The following is an 18,339-nucleotide window of genomic DNA, read 5'->3' on the forward strand; positions in this document are numbered from 1 at the left end:
CAAGTTTCACTTCGAGTAAAATCATTGAAATTAATAGACCTAAGGCAAAGGGTAAAGGGACCCCTGACCATTAGGTCCAGTCATGGACGACTCTGGGGTTGCGGCGTTCATCTCACTTTATTGGTCAAGGGAGCCAGCGTACAGTTTCCGGGTCATGTGGCCAGCATGACTAAGACGCTTCTGGCGAACCAGAGCAACACACGGAAATGCCGTTTACCTTCCCACCAGAGTGGTACCTATTTATCTTCTTGCACTTTGATGTGCTTTCAAACTGCTAGGTTGGCAGGAGCAAGGACCAAGCAACAGGAGCTCACCCCGTCTATGGGATTTGAACTACCGACCTTCTGATCAGCAAGCCCTAGGCTCTATGGTTTAACCCACAGCGCCACCCGCATCCCTAGACCTAAGTTAGTTGTGTTCATTAATTTCAATGGGTCTCATCTGAGAAGGACTGGCATTGGATACAACCCCAATATTATTGTTCGCTTAGGACCCACCTACCATTTTTATACTTCCGTGTTATCTTTCCATTCGTCTGCATTTGCCTCCTACGCAGATGAACTGGCCAGTCCATTTTTGCTGTTGCGGATTTAGAAGCTGAGATCTTTTCTTAATGGATTGGAGAAGGGGTGTATGTGTTTCCAAATCACCTTTCAAAACCAGGTGATAGGCAAAATGATTGATGGAACTCATTTAACGCAAGGTTAAAGTATTGACCAAAGTAGTACAGTGTGCTAAGGAAACTGTTTCGGAATCAGTTTGGGGTCTGGGGAGGCCTGTACTTAACAGAAATCTAGAAGAAACAAACTATCTGTGGGTGAAGAATCCAAATGTTTTAGCATAAAGGTCAAACCACACACTTGGGTGTAATCAAAAGCCTTTCCTCTGGGAAACTGCTTTGTGAGGAATTTTAGAGGAATAATCATTTTATTGATACTTGTCTTGATTGGCCAAATGGCAGGTAAAACCAGTTTTGTACATGGTTAAAATATTGGCAAAAGAGTCAGTCAGGTAGGAGGGGTTGTTTATCAACACACCAGCCTAGATTCAGGGGTCTTCATGTGGACAAGGATCTCCTTTAGAGCTGACACCTTTGACAGTGTGGAACACTTATTGAAGTGCCCAGGATGCTCTTAGTGGATGAGGCAGTTCTGTACAGATCAACCAATCGCCTCTTCTAAATAGAAAAATCAAATAAATTCACTGTTGTATTGACTTCTGTATTGTTTTTAACACTCGATTGGAAGCTGCCCAGAGTGGCTGAGGAAACTCAGCCAGATGGGCAGGGTATAAATTGTTAGGATATTTCCGTTCCACCTTAAAAGGGAGCAGGATGTTTGTATAACAGCCTGCGTAAGTTCCTGTCTCACAGGATGTTTATGTTGTAAGTTCGTTTCGTTTTTGGCTGTTTTGCCTGAGCAGTCGGAGCAGACGGTCATGCCTTCTTTGTTCTGACCAACGCCAAATAAACTGTAAATATGCATGTTCTGCTCTCATGCTGTGCAACTTCTTGCTGTGTGAATTCTGCTGTCAGAGTGTGCACTAAGCCTGAGGCTTAGTGTCGCTGAATTGCTGATATTGCCTGACTACGGGAGGTCGATGGATCGTCCAGCACCGAGCTTGGGGGCTCAGATGGATTCTATCTCCCTGGCAGTATCCCAACACAAGGTTTCGGGCCCAGATTCACGGCACTTGCAGGAGAGTAAGACTGCGACAGACTGCTGAGGTATGTGTGGGAAAAGCGAAAGCAAAGCAAAGGCTTTTCGTTGCCGCGGCAAGAGTTTTTGATGTCCGGCTGGCCTAATTGGCCTGGGAGCCGAGCCAAGCAGGCTTCGTGATTTATGGGTGCCAAGATAAGGAGTCTCTGAAGTGAAGAAGACTCACGGCTGACGTTAAGAGCTGGAATGGAGTTTTTCCAAGCCTCTGAAGCTGCTGAGTGCCCAAAATTAAATCGGGACAATTATGAGACCTGGGCAAAATGGTGTGAGAGTTTGCTGCGTCAGTTTGGAGTCTGGCATACTGTCTGTGAAGCCCCTCCAGTTCCTCTGACAGGGAGATGGGAGGCTCAGAATTCGAGAGCCATAGACGTAATAGTCTTGTCCGTCTCTCTGGAGGAAATAAAGACGCTTGCTGGAAATCTCACGGCATGTGACATGTGGGATGCTTTGAAAAAGGCCCACCAGCCAATAATCCCAGCCCAGTGTTTGAATGCATCGGAGGTCCTGGCTGTTTCCCAGAATGCTAGTGAATGCAGGGATGCTGAGGGCACCGGTTGCAAGCTGCAGGGGGAGAAGACTGCCACGTCATCCCAGGCAGCATTCCAGCCTCCAGGGGGAGCCAAGGAGTCGGCAGCTGAGAGCTCTGTTTCCCGTGAGAACCAAGGTCAGAGCCTTTGCAGAGGCCGGAAGACCAGATGTAAACAGAGCAAGATGCTTGCAGGTGGCCAGGAGCGGGGGGGCAAGTTGCAAAAGCCCACGCCAGTGGAAAACAAGGCTATGTTTGCTGGCACAGCTCCACCAAAGGCTAAAGGCACGTCTGATGGCCAGGAGCGGGGGGGCAAGTTGCAAAAGCCCACGCCAGTGGAAAACAAGGCTATGTTTGCTGGCACAGCTCCACCAAAGGCTAAAGGCACGTCTGATGGCCAGGAGCAGGTGGGCACGTTGCAAAAGCCCACGCCAGTGGAAAACAAGGCTTTGTTTGCTGGCACAGCTTCACCAAAGGCTAAAGGCAAGTCTGATGGCCAGGAGCAGGGGGGCAAGCAGCAAAAGCCCACGCCAGTGGAAAACAAGGTTTTGTTTGCTGGCACTGCTTCACCAAAGGCAAAAGCCAAAGCCAGGTTTATTGTGGATTCAGGCTGCACGCGTCATATCACCAAAGACCGCCATCTGTTCATCTCCTTCACACCTCAAGATGGAGAGATCCACCTGGCTGATGGAAGGACTTTGCAAGCTGCAGGAGTTGGGACTGTGAAACTTGCAAGTCTGCATACTACCATCAGAGATGTACTTTTTGTTCCAGGAGCTGCGGACAATTTGCTTAGTGTCCCACAGCTCAATGGGCGTGGTTTTGAGGTTTCCTTCAAGAGGACTGTCTGTGTCATCAGAAAAGGCAAAGAGGACATTTTGCATGCAAAGTTGATGGATGGTTTGTTCTGTCTAACTTATGATGACAATGCTGTTATATCTAATGCTGATACTTGTTGTGTTGCACAAACTAACAAGGTTCTTCATGCAGGATGCATTCACGATGCACATAGAAGGTTTTGTCACCTCTCTTGGCAAGCGCTAGCCAAGATGCCTGAGTTGGTTGAAGGTTTGGACATCAAACCTTGTAAATTTCACATGAAATGTGTATCTTGTGCAGAGAACAAGGTGAAGGTTGCTCCAAAAGGCAAGGAGTCTAGCAGGCAGGCTTCCAAACCCTACCAGCTAGTTCACGCAGACCTGGTTGGTCCACTAGCGCCCTCTTTAGGAGGAGCAAGGTACTTCATGGTTCTAATTGATTCTTTTTCCAGGTACATTCATGTGTTTATGCTCGAGCAGAAATCGCAAGCATTTCCTAAGTTCAAGGCATTCTGTGCTTGGTTGGAGAATGCTCACGGTAAACGTATTGGCTGTCTGTTTACTGATCGGGGCGGGGAGTTCACTTCTCAGCAGTTTGAAGCTTTCCTGACTGAGAAGGGAATCCAGCATGACTTGTCAACGCCTAGATCGCCATGGATGAATGGGCTTGCGGAGAGAGCAAATCAAACGTTGCTGCAAGGAATAAAAACCTTGTTGCATGATGCCAACCTCCCTGAGAAGTTTTGGGGGGAGGCTTTGGCGAATTTTGTTTATTCTTTTAACAGGAGACTGTCATCACCTATTGGCTGCACTCCCTATGAGAAGATGTATGGGAGGAAACCTAACACCAAACACTTGAAAATCTTTGGTTCTGACATGTGGGTACACACCCCACAAAGCAACAAGCTTGGGAAGCGTGGGGCACATGGTTTGTTCATGGGGTACGAAAAAGGTGCATACAGGGTATGGATGACTAACTCTAAATCCATAAAGTTCACAAGGAGTGTTGAGTACAATCCTAAGTGGGGGGAAAATGTGGGAATTTTCCAGAGTTACCCAGAGGAGGATGAAGGTGATGTGAAGAAAGCAGATCATGCTGAGAAAGCTGAGGAAACTGAGGATGATGATGATGATGATGATGATCAGAGTTCGGATTCCAGTTCAGTGGGCGGCGCTGCTGCTGCTGTCAGTGACAGTGATGACACAGCAGACTACAAGAGCGCAAAGGCCTCAGTCAGACCATCTGATGAGTCTGACAATGAACTGGAAGAACCACTGTTCACCATTGGTCGTTTTTCTCCTAAGAAGGAGGAGATGAGTCCAGAAGACTTGCGTCTGGTTCGCAGGTCTGAAAGGGCGACCAAAGGCAAACCTCCAAAGAGATTTGCTGATGAGTTTGCTAAGATGGCAACTGCTGTTCTTAGTAGCTCAGAGAAGGTGTGGGAACCTTCAAGCTTCAAAGAGGTCCAGGAGTTAACCTCTAAAGATGCTGAGCCTTGGCTTAATGCCATGAAGGCTGAAGTTGATTCCTTAAACAGGAACCAGACTTGGGAACTGGTACCGGTAGTCCCAGGAATGAGACTGGTTGGCAGCAAATGGGTCTTCAAGGCCAAGACAGACCAGAATGGCAAGGTTGTCAGACACAAAGCCAGATTGGTTGCCAGAGGTTTTTCACAGGTACCAGGGCAGGATTACCACGAGACCTACTCACCCACGGTCAAATATGAGAGCATTCAGCTGATGCTCAAGGTCGCTGCGGAGGAGAAACTGCATGTTTCCCATCATGACATTAATACAGCTTTTTTGTACGGGATTTTGGGGGAGGAGCTGTACATGCTTCCACCTGACGGGATGCAGATACAGAAGGGAATGGTCTGTAAACTGCGGAAATCCTTATATGGTCTCAAGCAGAGTGCCAGGTGTTGGAACACAAAACTCACTGAAACGTTGCTTTCTCTAGGTTTTCACCAGGGCAAAGCTGATCCGTGTGTGTTTGTCAAGGAGGAGGGGCAAAACAAACTGTATTGTTTATGTTTTGTTGATGATCTTCTGATGTTTTGGAAGAATCAGGCTTTTTACCAAAGCACCCTAGCTCAGCTGAAGGAGCACTTTGACATGAAGGATCTTGGTGAGGTATCCAACTATCTTTCTCTGCAGGTGGAGAGGGACCAAGCAGGTAATTTTCTGGTACACCAAACACAGAAAATTGCTGATGTATTAACCAGGTTGAATTTGGTTGATGCAAACCCAGCAGACACACCGATGGTGACAGGTTACCAGGTAGACAGTACTGCTGAAGCGTTTTCTGACACAACGCTGTACAGATGCATTCTAGGCAAGTTGAATTTCATTGCTAGATGTTCAAGACCTGACATTGCTGTAAGCACTAACCTGCTGAGCAGACATGCTAACAATCCTACTGTTCAGGATTGGAAAGCTCTGAAGCGCATAGCCCGGTATTTGAAAGGGACTATGCACTACAGGCTGAGGTTCACCAGTCAGAAGACTGGAGGTCTTGAAATCTTTGCAGATGCAAGTTTTGGAAGTGACACCACGGATGGTACAAGCACTTCTGGAGTATGCTACATGTACAACCACTGCCTGTTTGACTGGTTGTGCAAAAAGCAGACAACAGTTAGCCTAAGTTCCTGTGAAGCAGAACTCAATGCTCTGTCATTTTCACTCATGGATTGTGAATGGTTGATGCAACTGTTTAAGGACATTGGGGTTTCTGTGAAATGTCCTATACAAGTGTATCAAGACAATAGATCTTGTTTGGCTTTGCTGAACTCGGAGAGTTGCAAGCAAAGGACCAAGTACTTGCAGATTAAACTACATCGTGCAAGAGAGTGTATTCAGAAAGGACTTATTCAGGTGTCCTACATGCCAGGAAATGAAATTCCTGCTGATCTGTTGTCTAAGGTTGTTAACAGAGAACAACTGAAGGTTTACGCACAAAGGTTGCAATTGGGTTGAACCACAGGTACTACAGGTTACACGGAAAGGGGGAGGATGTTAGGATATTTCCGTTCCACCTTAAAAGGGAGCAGGATGTTTGTATAACAGCCTGCGTAAGTTCCTGTCTCACAGGATGTTTATGTTGTAAGTTCGTTTCGTTTTTGGCTGTTTTGCCTGAGCAGTCGGAGCAGACGGTCATGCCTTCTTTGTTCTGACCAACGCCAAATAAACTGTAAATATGCATGTTCTGCTCTCATGCTGTGCAACTTCTTGCTGTGTGAATTCTGCTGTCAGAGTGTGCACTAAGCCTGAGGCTTAGTGTCGCTGAATTGCTGATATTGCCTGACTACGGGAGGTCGATGGATCGTCCGGCACCGAGCTTGGGGGCTCAGATGGATTCTATCTCCCTGGCAGTATCCCAACATAAATAATAAATTATTATTATTATTATTGTTATTGTTGTTGTTGTTGTTGTTGTTGTTATTATTATTATTATTATTATTATTATTATTATTATTATTTAGCTTTCTCACAGACCACAATGATAATAGTGGAATGCATGTATATAGCTAAGCGTTCTGTCATTATTTGGACTAAATGGATGTATGTTTCTGATCAAACTAGCTTTAAAAATAATATTCCTGTTCTCCTTAGTTCTATGTCAGGAGTGCTCTGATGGTGTTTCCTGCTTGGCAGGGGGTTGGACTCGATGGCCCTTGTGGTCTCTTCCAACTCTATGATTCTATGATTCTATTCTATGATTCTATGCTGGGAAAGGTTTGATTTAAAAGAAAACGACTTCTCTTTAAGAACATTATTTAAGAACATACAATTTATCCAAAGCTTTAAAGCCATCCATCTCGGGGCTTCTAAACCTCTCGTGGGACACTAATTTTGATACTACGATCAATAGGAATTTCAGGCATAGATTTGATAAGAAGCATAAAAGAATTTTATTAAAGAACTTAGAGGACGTAACATTTTTAGACTTCCCTAATGCACACTTCACTGCTTTTTCCGCAGGAGCTGAAAGAGAAGATGGATGAGCTCCTGCCGCTGATACCAGTCCTGGAACAGTACAAAACTGATGCTAAGTTAATCACCCAGTTCAAAGAGGAAATTAGAAATCTGTCTTCAGTCCTCACCGGGATCCAGGAGGAAATTGGCGCCTATGATTATGAGGAACTCCACCAGCGAGTGCTCAGTTTGGAAACCAGGCTTCGAGACTGCATGAAAAAGCTTAGTAAGTTCACAATTTCATGGCCCATTTCGTCCCGCTGCATGTGGGTTTGAATGGGGTTTCAAGCCATCTGGAATTGCAGAGTTGTAATCCGACACATCGGGGAAGGGGCGCAGGTTGGCATCCTGCTGCACACCACTGTGGCAATAGATGAACATGTCCTCTGATCACAGTGCTTTCCCACAGGCTAGGAGTGGGACTGGCACGGAGCTCAGCTCGGGAAAAGCAATAGTCTTACTTGCCCAATTTCCTTTGCTTTGCAGCTTATCTTTGGCATTTTTATTTTTCGTTTACTTTCCAAGAGTGAATCAGATGCTAAAATGTACTTTGACTCAGTAGACCCCCTTGCAAAATCTAAGGGTCTTGGCTCTTCCTCTTTCAGCGAAAGACAATTTTTCATATAAATATACATACAGTGGTACCTCGGGTTAAGTACTTAATTCGTTGCGGAGGTCCGTACTTAACCTGAAACTGTTCTTAACCTGAAGCACCACTTTAGCCAATGGGGCCTCCTGCTGGTGCCGCGCCGCCGGAGCACAATTTCTGTTCTCATCCTGAAGCAAAGTTCTTAACCTGAAGCACTATTTCTGGGTTAGCGGAGTCTGTAACCTGAAGCGTATGTAACCCGAAGCATATGTAACCCAAGGTACCACTGTACTCGGAACACCACCTGCTTGGTGGGTAAGCACAATTTCAAAGAGTAATGGCCCATCTATACACCTCTGTTTTATTGCATGTGCGTGCAGCAAAATCCCACGGACACATTAATCATGCATTTGAAATACTTTATTGTCACTTGTACAACTTGTATACAGTGAGATTACACAAGCACCCTCCACTCAGCTCTCTTAGTCTTAATTCCCCTTGTTTACACCCACCAAACCCGAAAGTCACTTGCCCTGTTGTTATCTTTTCATTCAGCAGCCTAACAGCCCACGGATAGAAGCTGTTCTTTACCCTGTTGGTGCGACTAATATGCTTCTATATCTTCTGCCTGAGGGCAGGAGATCAAGAAAGTGCCGGCCAGGGTGTGGATCATCCCTGAGAATTTTCCTCACTCTCCTGAGGCAACGTTCTTCCGCTATTTCATCCAGTGGATTCACGGGACAGCCCATAATATCTTGTGCTGTATTCACCACCCTCTGTAGGCACTTCCTATCCGTTGATGTCAAACCAGCGTACCACACCATGATGCAGTATGAAAGGACACTATCTGTGGACCAGTAGAAGGAGATAATCAAATGTTGATTGACATTGTTCTTTCGCAATACTCTGAGGAGATGGAGTAGAATTGTAGAGTTGAATTGAATTGTAGAGTTGGGAGGGACCACGAGGGTCATCTAGTCCAACCCCTGGCAATGCTGGAATCTTTTGCCCAACATGGGGCTCAAACCCATAACCCTGAGATTAAGAGTCTCATGCTCTACTGTTATGCTATGCTCCCTTTTGAAGTGGGAATATACAGGACTGCTCACATATCAGTCCACTCTTTCAGCTGTTCCTCAATACTTTCCCTTTGTTCCCATCAGCTCCAGTCCCATATTTTATTTCCCAAGTGCAAATTATTTGCTCTCTGATGCCAAGACTTCATACATTTTTACATTTTAAGTTTTTGTGTCCAGATTGCTGTAGGAAACCATTGCTCATTTACACACACACACACACACACACACATACACACACACAAATGCACTGGAAAAGGTAGTTCATCCATCTTCAGTTCCAACACAGTAAGACTTCTGTGCCCATTAAATGATTCAGCTTCTTAGGAGGTGAAAGCTGAATGCTGAAGTGTGGGACACAGCAGTTCCACTTATAGGTGCATCTTCTAATGCCTGAAGCTTCCTCAAAATGGCTTAAATCCAGGTATTTCTATATTCTGATTTGTGGCTTAGTTTCTGTTTCCTTTACTTTCGTTTACAGTGGTACCTTGGTTTACAACCATAATCCGTTCCGGAGGTCCATTCGTAAACCAAAACAGGTTGTAACCCAAGGCTCGCTTTCGCCAATGGGGCCTCCCAAAAAAAATTGTTCGTAATAAAAAAAAATGGGTTGTAATCCAAAAAAAGTTCACAAACCAGGACATGCACTTCCGGGTTTGACGTGTTTGTAATCCAAAACGTATGCAAACCAGACTGTTTGCAAACCAAGGTACCACTGTATTTAAGGAATCAATATGCCAAATTTCCACAATATAAAACTACGACACCCTTATGTACTAGGGTAGTTCTGTTAAATTCAACAGGATTGCTCCTGCAAATAGGCTGCAAGTTATGGCTCTAACCCCAAACACTTTTTTCTTGTAAGTCTCACTGATTCCTGTGGAACTTAATTACAAGTAAGCATCATTTTGGGACTGCTGCCTGAGCAGTCTCCATGTTCGCCACTTCTCTTATGTAAAGGCTCACCCCTTATTTCAGCCTGGCTGGGGCTGGTGGGAGTTATAGCCCCAAACATCTGGGCGATATCAGGTTGGTGAAGTCTGCCTTGTTTCCTAAAAGGGTGCCTCTCTCACATTCATGCAAGCACTCCATTGCATCATATTGATCAGTCCTATCCAAGATAAAAGGCAGCATGAATTTTAAAGTTCGGTGAACTTAGTAAGTTAATGAAAGGGGGGAAGGAAGATCACTTGTACTAACTTCACAAGAACTGCAAGTGCATAAGAATTAACTTACAAAGTTTCTGAAGAAGAACATTCACCCTTCATTTCTGTCAACCGTGCATCTATAGAAAGAGCCCAATTATCCACATCACTGTCTTCTAGATTGTGTCACTCTCCTACCAAGTAGGATCTGCTGCAGTAAACTGCATAGTAACTGAAAAACTGTATAGATATTTCTCAGTATCATGAATCCTAGTGGATCCTGGAGGCAAATGAACTGAGTCAGAGGTAAAAGATGATCTCTAGATTGAGTTATCCTTTCAATAATTCATTCTCAGAGTCTCCCTTTGACACTAGAAATAACACAGTGAAAGAGAGAAAGCAAAAAAAAGCACATGAACAGAAAGGAATTGTCTAGTGGAAATCTAACCAGCATGCAAGTGATTAGAGTGCTAGACTAAGGACTCATCAAATCCTGACTCAATTAGGAAGTTCACTGGCTAACCATGGGCCAGTCAACGCCTCTCAAGGAGGTGAGAGGAGAGGTTGTTGTTTTCTTGTTTCTGTTTTATCTTGTATTTTCATCTTGTGAACCGGCCTGAGATCTTTTCATGAAGGGTGGTATATAAATCTTATAGATGAAGATGATGATGATGATAACCACCTACCTCACAGAGCTGTGAGGATAAAATGAGGAAAGGGATGACCTGGAAGAAAAGTGAGGTATAAATGTACAGTGGTACCTCTATTTACGTTCACCTCTGGTTACGTATCCTTAGGGATACGTGCGCGATAAACCCAGAAGTATTTTTCCAGGTTTCGCCCTTGCACGCATGCGCAGAAGTGCTCTATGTGCTGTGCACATGCACAGAAGCGGCACTGCCAGATATGCAAACCTTGGGATCCGACCGGAGCTCTGGAATGGATCCTGTGCACAACCGGAGGTACCACTGTAATCATAAGTAATATCTCTTCAGGGCTTCTGCTCCATTTTGGTGTTTGCCTGAATGCATGAAGTGGGAAGAGGACAGGGGTGAATAGGCAAGCCTCACTTCCAACACCGAATACGCCAGCTCCACTTCAGACTTGTCTGCATCAACAGGGAAGGCCTGAAGCAGAGTTGGTCGATTGTATTTGAGTAAGGTAAAGGGACCCCTGACCATTAGGTCCAGTCGTGGCCGACTCTGGGGTTGCGGCGCTCATCTCGCTTTATTGGCCGAGGGAGCTGGCGTACAGCTTCTGGGCCATGTGGCCAGCATGACTAAGCCGCTTCTGGCGAACCAGAGCAGCACACGGAAACGCCGCTTACCTTCCCGCCTTGCCGCTTACCTTATCTACTTGCACTTTGACGTGCTTTCGAACTGCTAGGTTGGCAGAAGCAGGGACCGAGCAACAGGAGCTCACCCCGTCACGGGGATTCGAACCGCCAACCTTCTGATCAGCAAGTCCTAAGCTCTGTGGATTAACCCACAGCGCCACCTGCGTGTAAATGCACATAAAAACCTCATCATGAATGGGGACTCCATCAGAACAGGAAGATATGAAGTGTAGCTAGTCCTTGAATGCTTGCTTCTGCCCCATTTTTAAATTCAGCACCAAATGCAATCCCCCCTGGTATCAGCTGCATTTAGGATTTCCCAGTCAGAGCTAGCATGTTCTTACAGCGTTCTCGAGCACCATCCATCCCTGGCGCAAGGGGGTATTGCTTTCGGCACTGAATTCAGCATCAAAAGCAAGCTCCGCTTTTGCCAAGGAAAGCGGCACAACCATACAGCTGCTTTTTCCTTTGAAGTGTGATCACCTGACATCATATTACGTCAGATGAGCCCCACCCCACCTGTCAAATATGCCCACAGAGGGTGGGCCAGCGTTTTCACTGCTGCAAGATGTGGGGCTCAGCTCTTGTTTCCAATTAAAGTCTGACCATCTCTGCTCTTGTAGAAAATGTACTGGGCAGATGGCTTTTACAGCCCACACTGCTCTCCCTCAAAACTATAGCTGCACATCCCGAATTATGCCCCTAATAGACACAGGCAGCAAAGGCATTTGTCTTCCTGACAGTCCTTTGCTACCAAAACATTGGTATGAGTCGCATATTAGTGATGTTAAAGGAGTCCCTTTCAGCTAGCAGGAGAGTCAGAAGAAAGCCGACCTGTTCCTAATGCATTCAGAATTGCTAATATTTGCCGTTCATTTCAGAGATGACAGAAGGGCATAGCAGGGGATGATTCCTTCATTTCCTCTGCTGCCTTCACCCCTGCTAGCATGGCAGCCTTGTGCAGCTTTTAAAAATGATCTCTTTCTATCTGTTTTCCAGAGGAATTGTGTTAGCAACAGCAAGAGTAGTATTACTTTACCAACTAAATATCTCTCGAGAGGTACCTCAGCAACATTCTCTCTGGTGGGACCCTTCCTCTTTCAGTGAGACTTGGGCTTACCTGCCTGTGGTGGCCATCCTTGAAATTCCCCGCAAAGCCCTAAAATGAGGCTCAGTCAGGGATATTGTGGGAAACGGCTAGATCCAGCCCCCAGGTGCTGCTCAAGAGTTTGAAGCTTGGGGGGAAGTTAAGAGGGCCTAGGGCAGGTACAGTGGTACCTTGGTTCTCAAACTCCTTGGTACTCAAAGAACTTAGAACCCAAACACTACAAACCTGGAAGTAAGTGTTCCGGCTTGCAAACTTTTTTCGGAAGCCGAACGTGCTCCGTTTCGAGTGTTACACTTCCGTTTTGAGTGTTACGCTGAGGTCTGTCTGTTTTTTTGCTATTTATTTGGTGGTTTTGTTTTTTGCGGCTCTTTTTGTTTTGTTTTTGTGACTGTGTGGAACCCAGTTCAGCTACTGATTGGTTGTTTGTGTGACTGCAGTACATTGTTTACTGTTTTCGTTTTATGGATCAGTGGTCTCGTTAGATAGTAAAATTCATGTTTAATTGCTGTTTTAGGAGTTGTTTTTAAAAGTCTGGCACGGATTCTCCATTTTGCGTTACTTTCTATGGGAAATCACACCTTGGTTTTAGAATGCTTTGGTTTTGGAACGGACTTCCAGAATGGATTAAGTTTGAGAACCAAGGTGCCACTGCATTAAATATCTTCAAATATCCCAAGGGCTGTTGCAAGAGGGTACAAGCTTGTTTTCGCCTGCTCTGGACGGTTGGACTTGAACCAGTGTTACAAGAAAGGAGATTCCGACTAAATATGAGAAAAAAACTTTCTGACAGTAGCAGCTGTTTGACAGTGGAACAGTCTCCCTCAGGAGGTTGTAGTCTCTCCTTCCTTGTGGGTTTTTAAACAGAGGTTGGGTGGCCATCTGTCATGGATGCTTTAGTCGAGATTCCTGCATTACATGGGTGGGACTAGATGACCCCTGGGGTCCCTTCCAACTCTTATTAGTAGTGGGACCCACGACAGTGCTGGTGCCCTGGCATCTGCCCACGTATGCCAGATGCCAATGGGTTCATGGCTGAGGTGCAATTTCAAGCCCCAATAATTCACAGCTCATGTTTGACCACTCTGGTATAATGCCTTTCAGAAAGGTTCCACACACAGAACAGTTTGAAGACTGGGTTCCTTTTCCACAGAGGAATCATTTGCACTGTGCGGCTTGTTTTTAAGTACGTCTCGTTCTAAAAAGCCATTTTAGAACTGGCACTTGTGGAGAAATTAATGAAACAGCTAAAGGCAACAGAGAACAACACAGGTTCCAAGGATTTTGTTGAACGACAACACTAATTGGTTCAGTTTATTTGAAACGGTGAAAGAATCAAGGTCCTACCAGTACAACATGGGCAATTATGAGTGGCTTGGCTAAGATAACTATAGGATCAGTCATGTTACACTTTGTGAACATCCATACAAACACACTTGTACTTGTTGTTGTTGTTTAGTCATTTAGTCGTGTCCGACTCTTCGTGACCCCATGGACCAGAGCACACCAGGCACTCCTGTCTTCTACTGCCTCCTGCAGTTTGGTCAAACTCATGCTCGTAGCTTTGAGAACACTGTCCAACCATCTCGTCCTATGTCGTCCCCTTCTCCTTGTGCCCTCCATCTTTCCCAACATCAGGGAAACAAAGTATTGGAGTCTCAGCTTCAGGATCTGTCCTTCCAGTGAGCACTCAGGGCTGATTTCCTTAAGAATGGAGAGGTTTGATCTTCATGGGACTCTCAAGAGTCTCCTCCAGCACCATAATTCAAAAGCATAAATTCTTCGGCGATCAGCCTTCTTTATGGTCCAGCTCTCACTTCCATACATCACTACTGGGAACACCATAGCTTTAACTATACGGACCTTTAATTTGTACTTACCTTGGTGCAAATAGTAAGAGATCTAGACAGTCAGGGACAGGGGAAGAATTGTGTGCACATTATTACTGTTATAAACTGGAGAGGGGGGTTACTAGGGTTTCTCTGTAAGAAGTGATTGACTTAGTTTTAATTTCCCCTTAAGTCACGTTGATCAGCTTCTTGGTGAATGGAATAGTGAGCGAAGAAGACATTTGACGTGGAATACTGGGTGGGTTGATTATATTCTCTGCAGCCAAAGATGGAGAAGCTCTATACAGTCAGCAAAAACAAGACCTGGAGCTGACTGTGGCTCAGATCATCAGCTTCTTATAGCAAAATTCAAGCTTAAACTGAAGAAAGTAGGAAAAACCACTGGGCCAGTAAGATACAATCTAAATCAAATCCCTTATGAATACACAGTGGAAGTGAGGAACAGGTTTAAGGATTTAGATTTGGTGGACAGAGTGCCTGAAGAACTATGGATGGAGGCTCGCAACATTATACAGAAGGCAGCAACGAAAACCATCCCAATGAAAAGGAAATGCAAGAAAGCAAAGTGGCTGTCCAATGAGGCCTTGCAAATAGCGGGGGAAAGAAGGCAAGCAAAATGCGAGGAAGATAGAGAAAGATACAGGAAATTGAATGCAGATTTCCAAAAAATAGCAAGGAGAGACAAGAAGGCCTTCTTAAACGAGCAATGCAAAGAAATAGAGGAAAACAACAGAATGAGAAGAACCAGAGATCTGTTCAAGAAAATTGGAGATATGAAAGGAACATTTCGTTCAAAGATTACTATAATAAAGGACAAAAGTGGTAAGGACCTAACAGAAGCAGAAGACATCAAGAAGAGGTGACAAGAATACACAGAGGAATTATACCAGAAAGATATGGATGTCTCGTACACCCCAGGTAGTGTGGTTGCTGACCTTGAGCCAGACATCCTGGAGAGTGAAGTCAAATGGGCCTTAGAAAGCTCTGCAAATAACAAGGCCAGTGGAAGTGATGGTATTCCAGCTGAACTATTTAAAATTTTAAAAGATGATGCTGTTAAGGTGCTACACTCAATATGCCAGCAAGTTTGGAAAACTCAGCAGTGGCCAGAGGACTGGAGAAGATCAGTCTACATCCCAATCCCAAAGAAGGGCAGTGCTAAAGAATGCTCCAACTACCGCACAATTGCACTCATTTCACATGCTAGCAAGGTTATGCTTAAAATTCTACAAGGAAGGCTCAAGCAGTATGTGGACCGAGAACTCCCAGAAGTGCAAGCTGGATTTCGAAGAGGCAGAGGAACCAGAGACCAAATTGCAAACATGCGCTGGATTATGGAGAAAGCTAGAGAGTTCCAGAAAGACATCTACTTCTGCTTCATTGACTATGCAAAAGCCTTTGACTGTGTCGACCACAGCAAACTATGGCAAGTTCTTAAAGAAATGGGAGTGCCTGATCACCTCATCTGTCTCCTGAGAAATCTCTATGTGGGACAAGAAGCTACAGTTAGAACTGGATATGGAACAACGGATTGGTTCAAAATTGGGAAAGGCGTACGACAAGGCTGTATTTTGTCTCCCTGTTTATTTAACTCATATGCAGAATTCAGCATGCGAAAGGCTGGGCTGGATGAATCCCAAGCCGGAATTAAGATCGCCGGAAGAAATATCAACAACCTCAGATATGCAGATGACACAACCTTGATGGCAGAAAGTGAGGAGGAATTAAAGAACCTTTTATTGACGGTGAAAGAGGAGAGTGCAAAATATGGTCTGAAGCTCAACATCAAAAAAACGAAGATCATGGCCACTGGTCCCATCACCTCCTGGCAAATAGAAGGGGAAGAAATGGAGGCAGTGAGAGATTTTACTTTCTTGGGCTCCATGATCACTGCAGGTGGTGACAGCAGCCACGAAATTAAGAAACGTCTGCTTCTTGGGAGGAAAGCAATGACAAACCTAGACAGCATCTTAAAAAGCAGAGACATCACCTTGCCAACAAAGGTCCGTATAGTAGAAGCTATGGTTTTCCCAGTAGTGATGTATGGAAGTGAGAGCTGGACCATAAAGAAGGCTGATCGCCGAAGAATTGATGCTTTTGAATTATGGTGCTGGAGGAGACTCTTGAGAGTCCCATGGACTGCAAGAAGATCAAACCTATCCATTCTTAAGGAAATCAGCCCTGAGTGCTCACTGGAAGGACAGATCGTGAAGCTGAGGCTCCAATACTTTGGCCACCTCATGAGAAGAGAAGACTCCATGGAAAAGACCCTGATGTTGGGAAAGATGGAGGGCACAAGGAGAAGGGGACGACAGAGGACGAGATGGTTGGATAGTGTCTTCGAAGCTACAAACATGAGTCTGACCAAACTGCGGGAGGCAGTGGAAGACAGGAGTGCCTGGCGTGCTCTGGTCCATGGGGTCACTAAGAATCGGACACGACTAAACCACTAAACAACAACAACAACTGGGTGGGTAGACTCTGAGGAAGGAGTCAATCATTGGGGAGGATTTCAGCAAGAATCAAATGGGACCCTGCATTTCCTCTGTTGCTTTCCTGCCCTGAACTTACAGTTCCTGCCTGATTCATCCATCAGTGCTGATCCATCCCTTGATATGTTCCCAAGGTCAAGTATTTCATGGGTCAATCACTGGGTGTTCTTCTCCAAGTCATTTTCTCTCCCAGCAGTTTCCAGTGTAGGCCTTAAGTGGCTCAAAATAGTACAGGCTGATCCATCATTCTCACCACTCACACGAAGACGTGCTTCAGGGCCTACCTTGTCATCCTGAGCCGTTCCCTGCATGCAAATGCAGGGTCCGCAGCTGCCGAAACTCAGAGTGCTGTGAAGGCTCATTAATCAAGCTCACTTTCTTTTCTGTGATTCCCCCCCCCCTTGATTATCAACCCAAGCAGTTTGGAAGAATTGGCTCCTGACAAAGTTTTTTTTTTTTTTTTAAAGAGTTGGTTCTTTTCAAAGCCTTTGTTGTGGGAGAAGCATCATAGCCACTTCAGAAGATGGCTTTGCAGGGGTTTTGGTGCTTGTATCTGTGTGTAACTGGAAGTGCAGTGTATTTAAATTAAATACAGTGGTACCTCAGGTTAAGTACTTAATTCGTTCCGGAGGTCTGTACTTAACCTAAAACTGTGCTTAACCTGAAGCACCACTTTAGCTAATGGGGCCTCCTGCTGCTGCTGCGCCACCGGAGCACGATTTCTGTTCTCATTCTGAAGCAAAGTACTTAACCTGAAGCACTATTTCTGGGTTAGCAGAGTCTGTAACCCGAAGCGTATGTAACCTGAAGCGTATGTAACCTGAGGTACCACTGTAAATAAAATTTGAAACCATTTCATGCAGGCCATCAGGAGCCGTTTATAACAAAGTAGTAATGTCCACCCACAAACACACTGGCGCCAGCACCAGGAGGTCCTAGGGGCCTGGGCACCCACCAAAAAATTGTGGTGGGTGCTCAGCCCCTGCACCATGGGGCCTTGGACGTGACTTCTAGGGCTCCCAGGCACCACTACAGCATGCGCAATGTGTTTCAGCAAATGCCCGCTTGACTACCTACCCTCCTACTTGCAACAAGTCCAGGGGGTGGCGCGGCCTGTCACCTTCCTCCTTCGTTCTTCTTCTTTTTTTCTATTTTTCGAGTTTGACAAAGAGTGTTTTATTTTATTTTTTCAAACCACCACATTTATCTTAAACTGCATGTTTTGCAAATGCAAGCTGACATTTGTATGAGGACATTGGTTTGAGGATATTGAAGATAAGGAAAACAGGATTTCCAGACCTATAGTCCTCCTGCTTTATTCTCTCCCCCCCCCTTTTTTTTAAATTGGTTTTCACATATTACTTTACAATACATATATACCGAAGCCAACACTATTTCCTCCCCACCCACCCATACATTTACATTTCTATTTCCTCAATCCATCATATTAGTCTTTTCTCCTTCTTCCCACTTCCCTCCGCCTCCACTCGATTTCCTGCACATTATACAATTTACAATAATCTTTGCATTCTACAACCTTCTCAAATCATCTATATATTCTTATTATCTTTCCTTACTAAGAAGCTTCCTCCTTCTTACTAAGAAGCTTTCTCCTGTAAAACTCAGACAGGAGGAGGAAGGAGATAGAATTAGAATGAGTTGGTCCTGCCTCTCATTGCCTCTGGCTCCACCTAATGTTGGCCTCCCTG

At 45.1% G+C, this 18,339-nt stretch overlaps 1 protein-coding gene across 2 annotated transcripts in view; it reads left to right on the top strand.

Moving 5' to 3' along the window:
* Nucleotides 1–18,339, top strand: part of OLFM3 (olfactomedin 3) — a 168,650-nt gene that overhangs the window by 141,750 nt on the left and 8,561 nt on the right. For both annotated transcript variants that reach the window (XM_053391598.1, XM_053391597.1), the window contains exon 4: nt 7,044–7,263. In XM_053391598.1, the coding sequence (XP_053247573.1) occupies nt 7,044–7,263 (220 nt within the window). The remainder of the gene's footprint in view (nt 1–7,043; nt 7,264–18,339) is intronic.

Source organism: Podarcis raffonei, chromosome 6, assembly GCF_027172205.1.
Source record: "Podarcis raffonei isolate rPodRaf1 chromosome 6, rPodRaf1.pri, whole genome shotgun sequence".
Taxonomy (NCBI): Eukaryota; Metazoa; Chordata; class Lepidosauria; order Squamata; family Lacertidae; genus Podarcis; species Podarcis raffonei.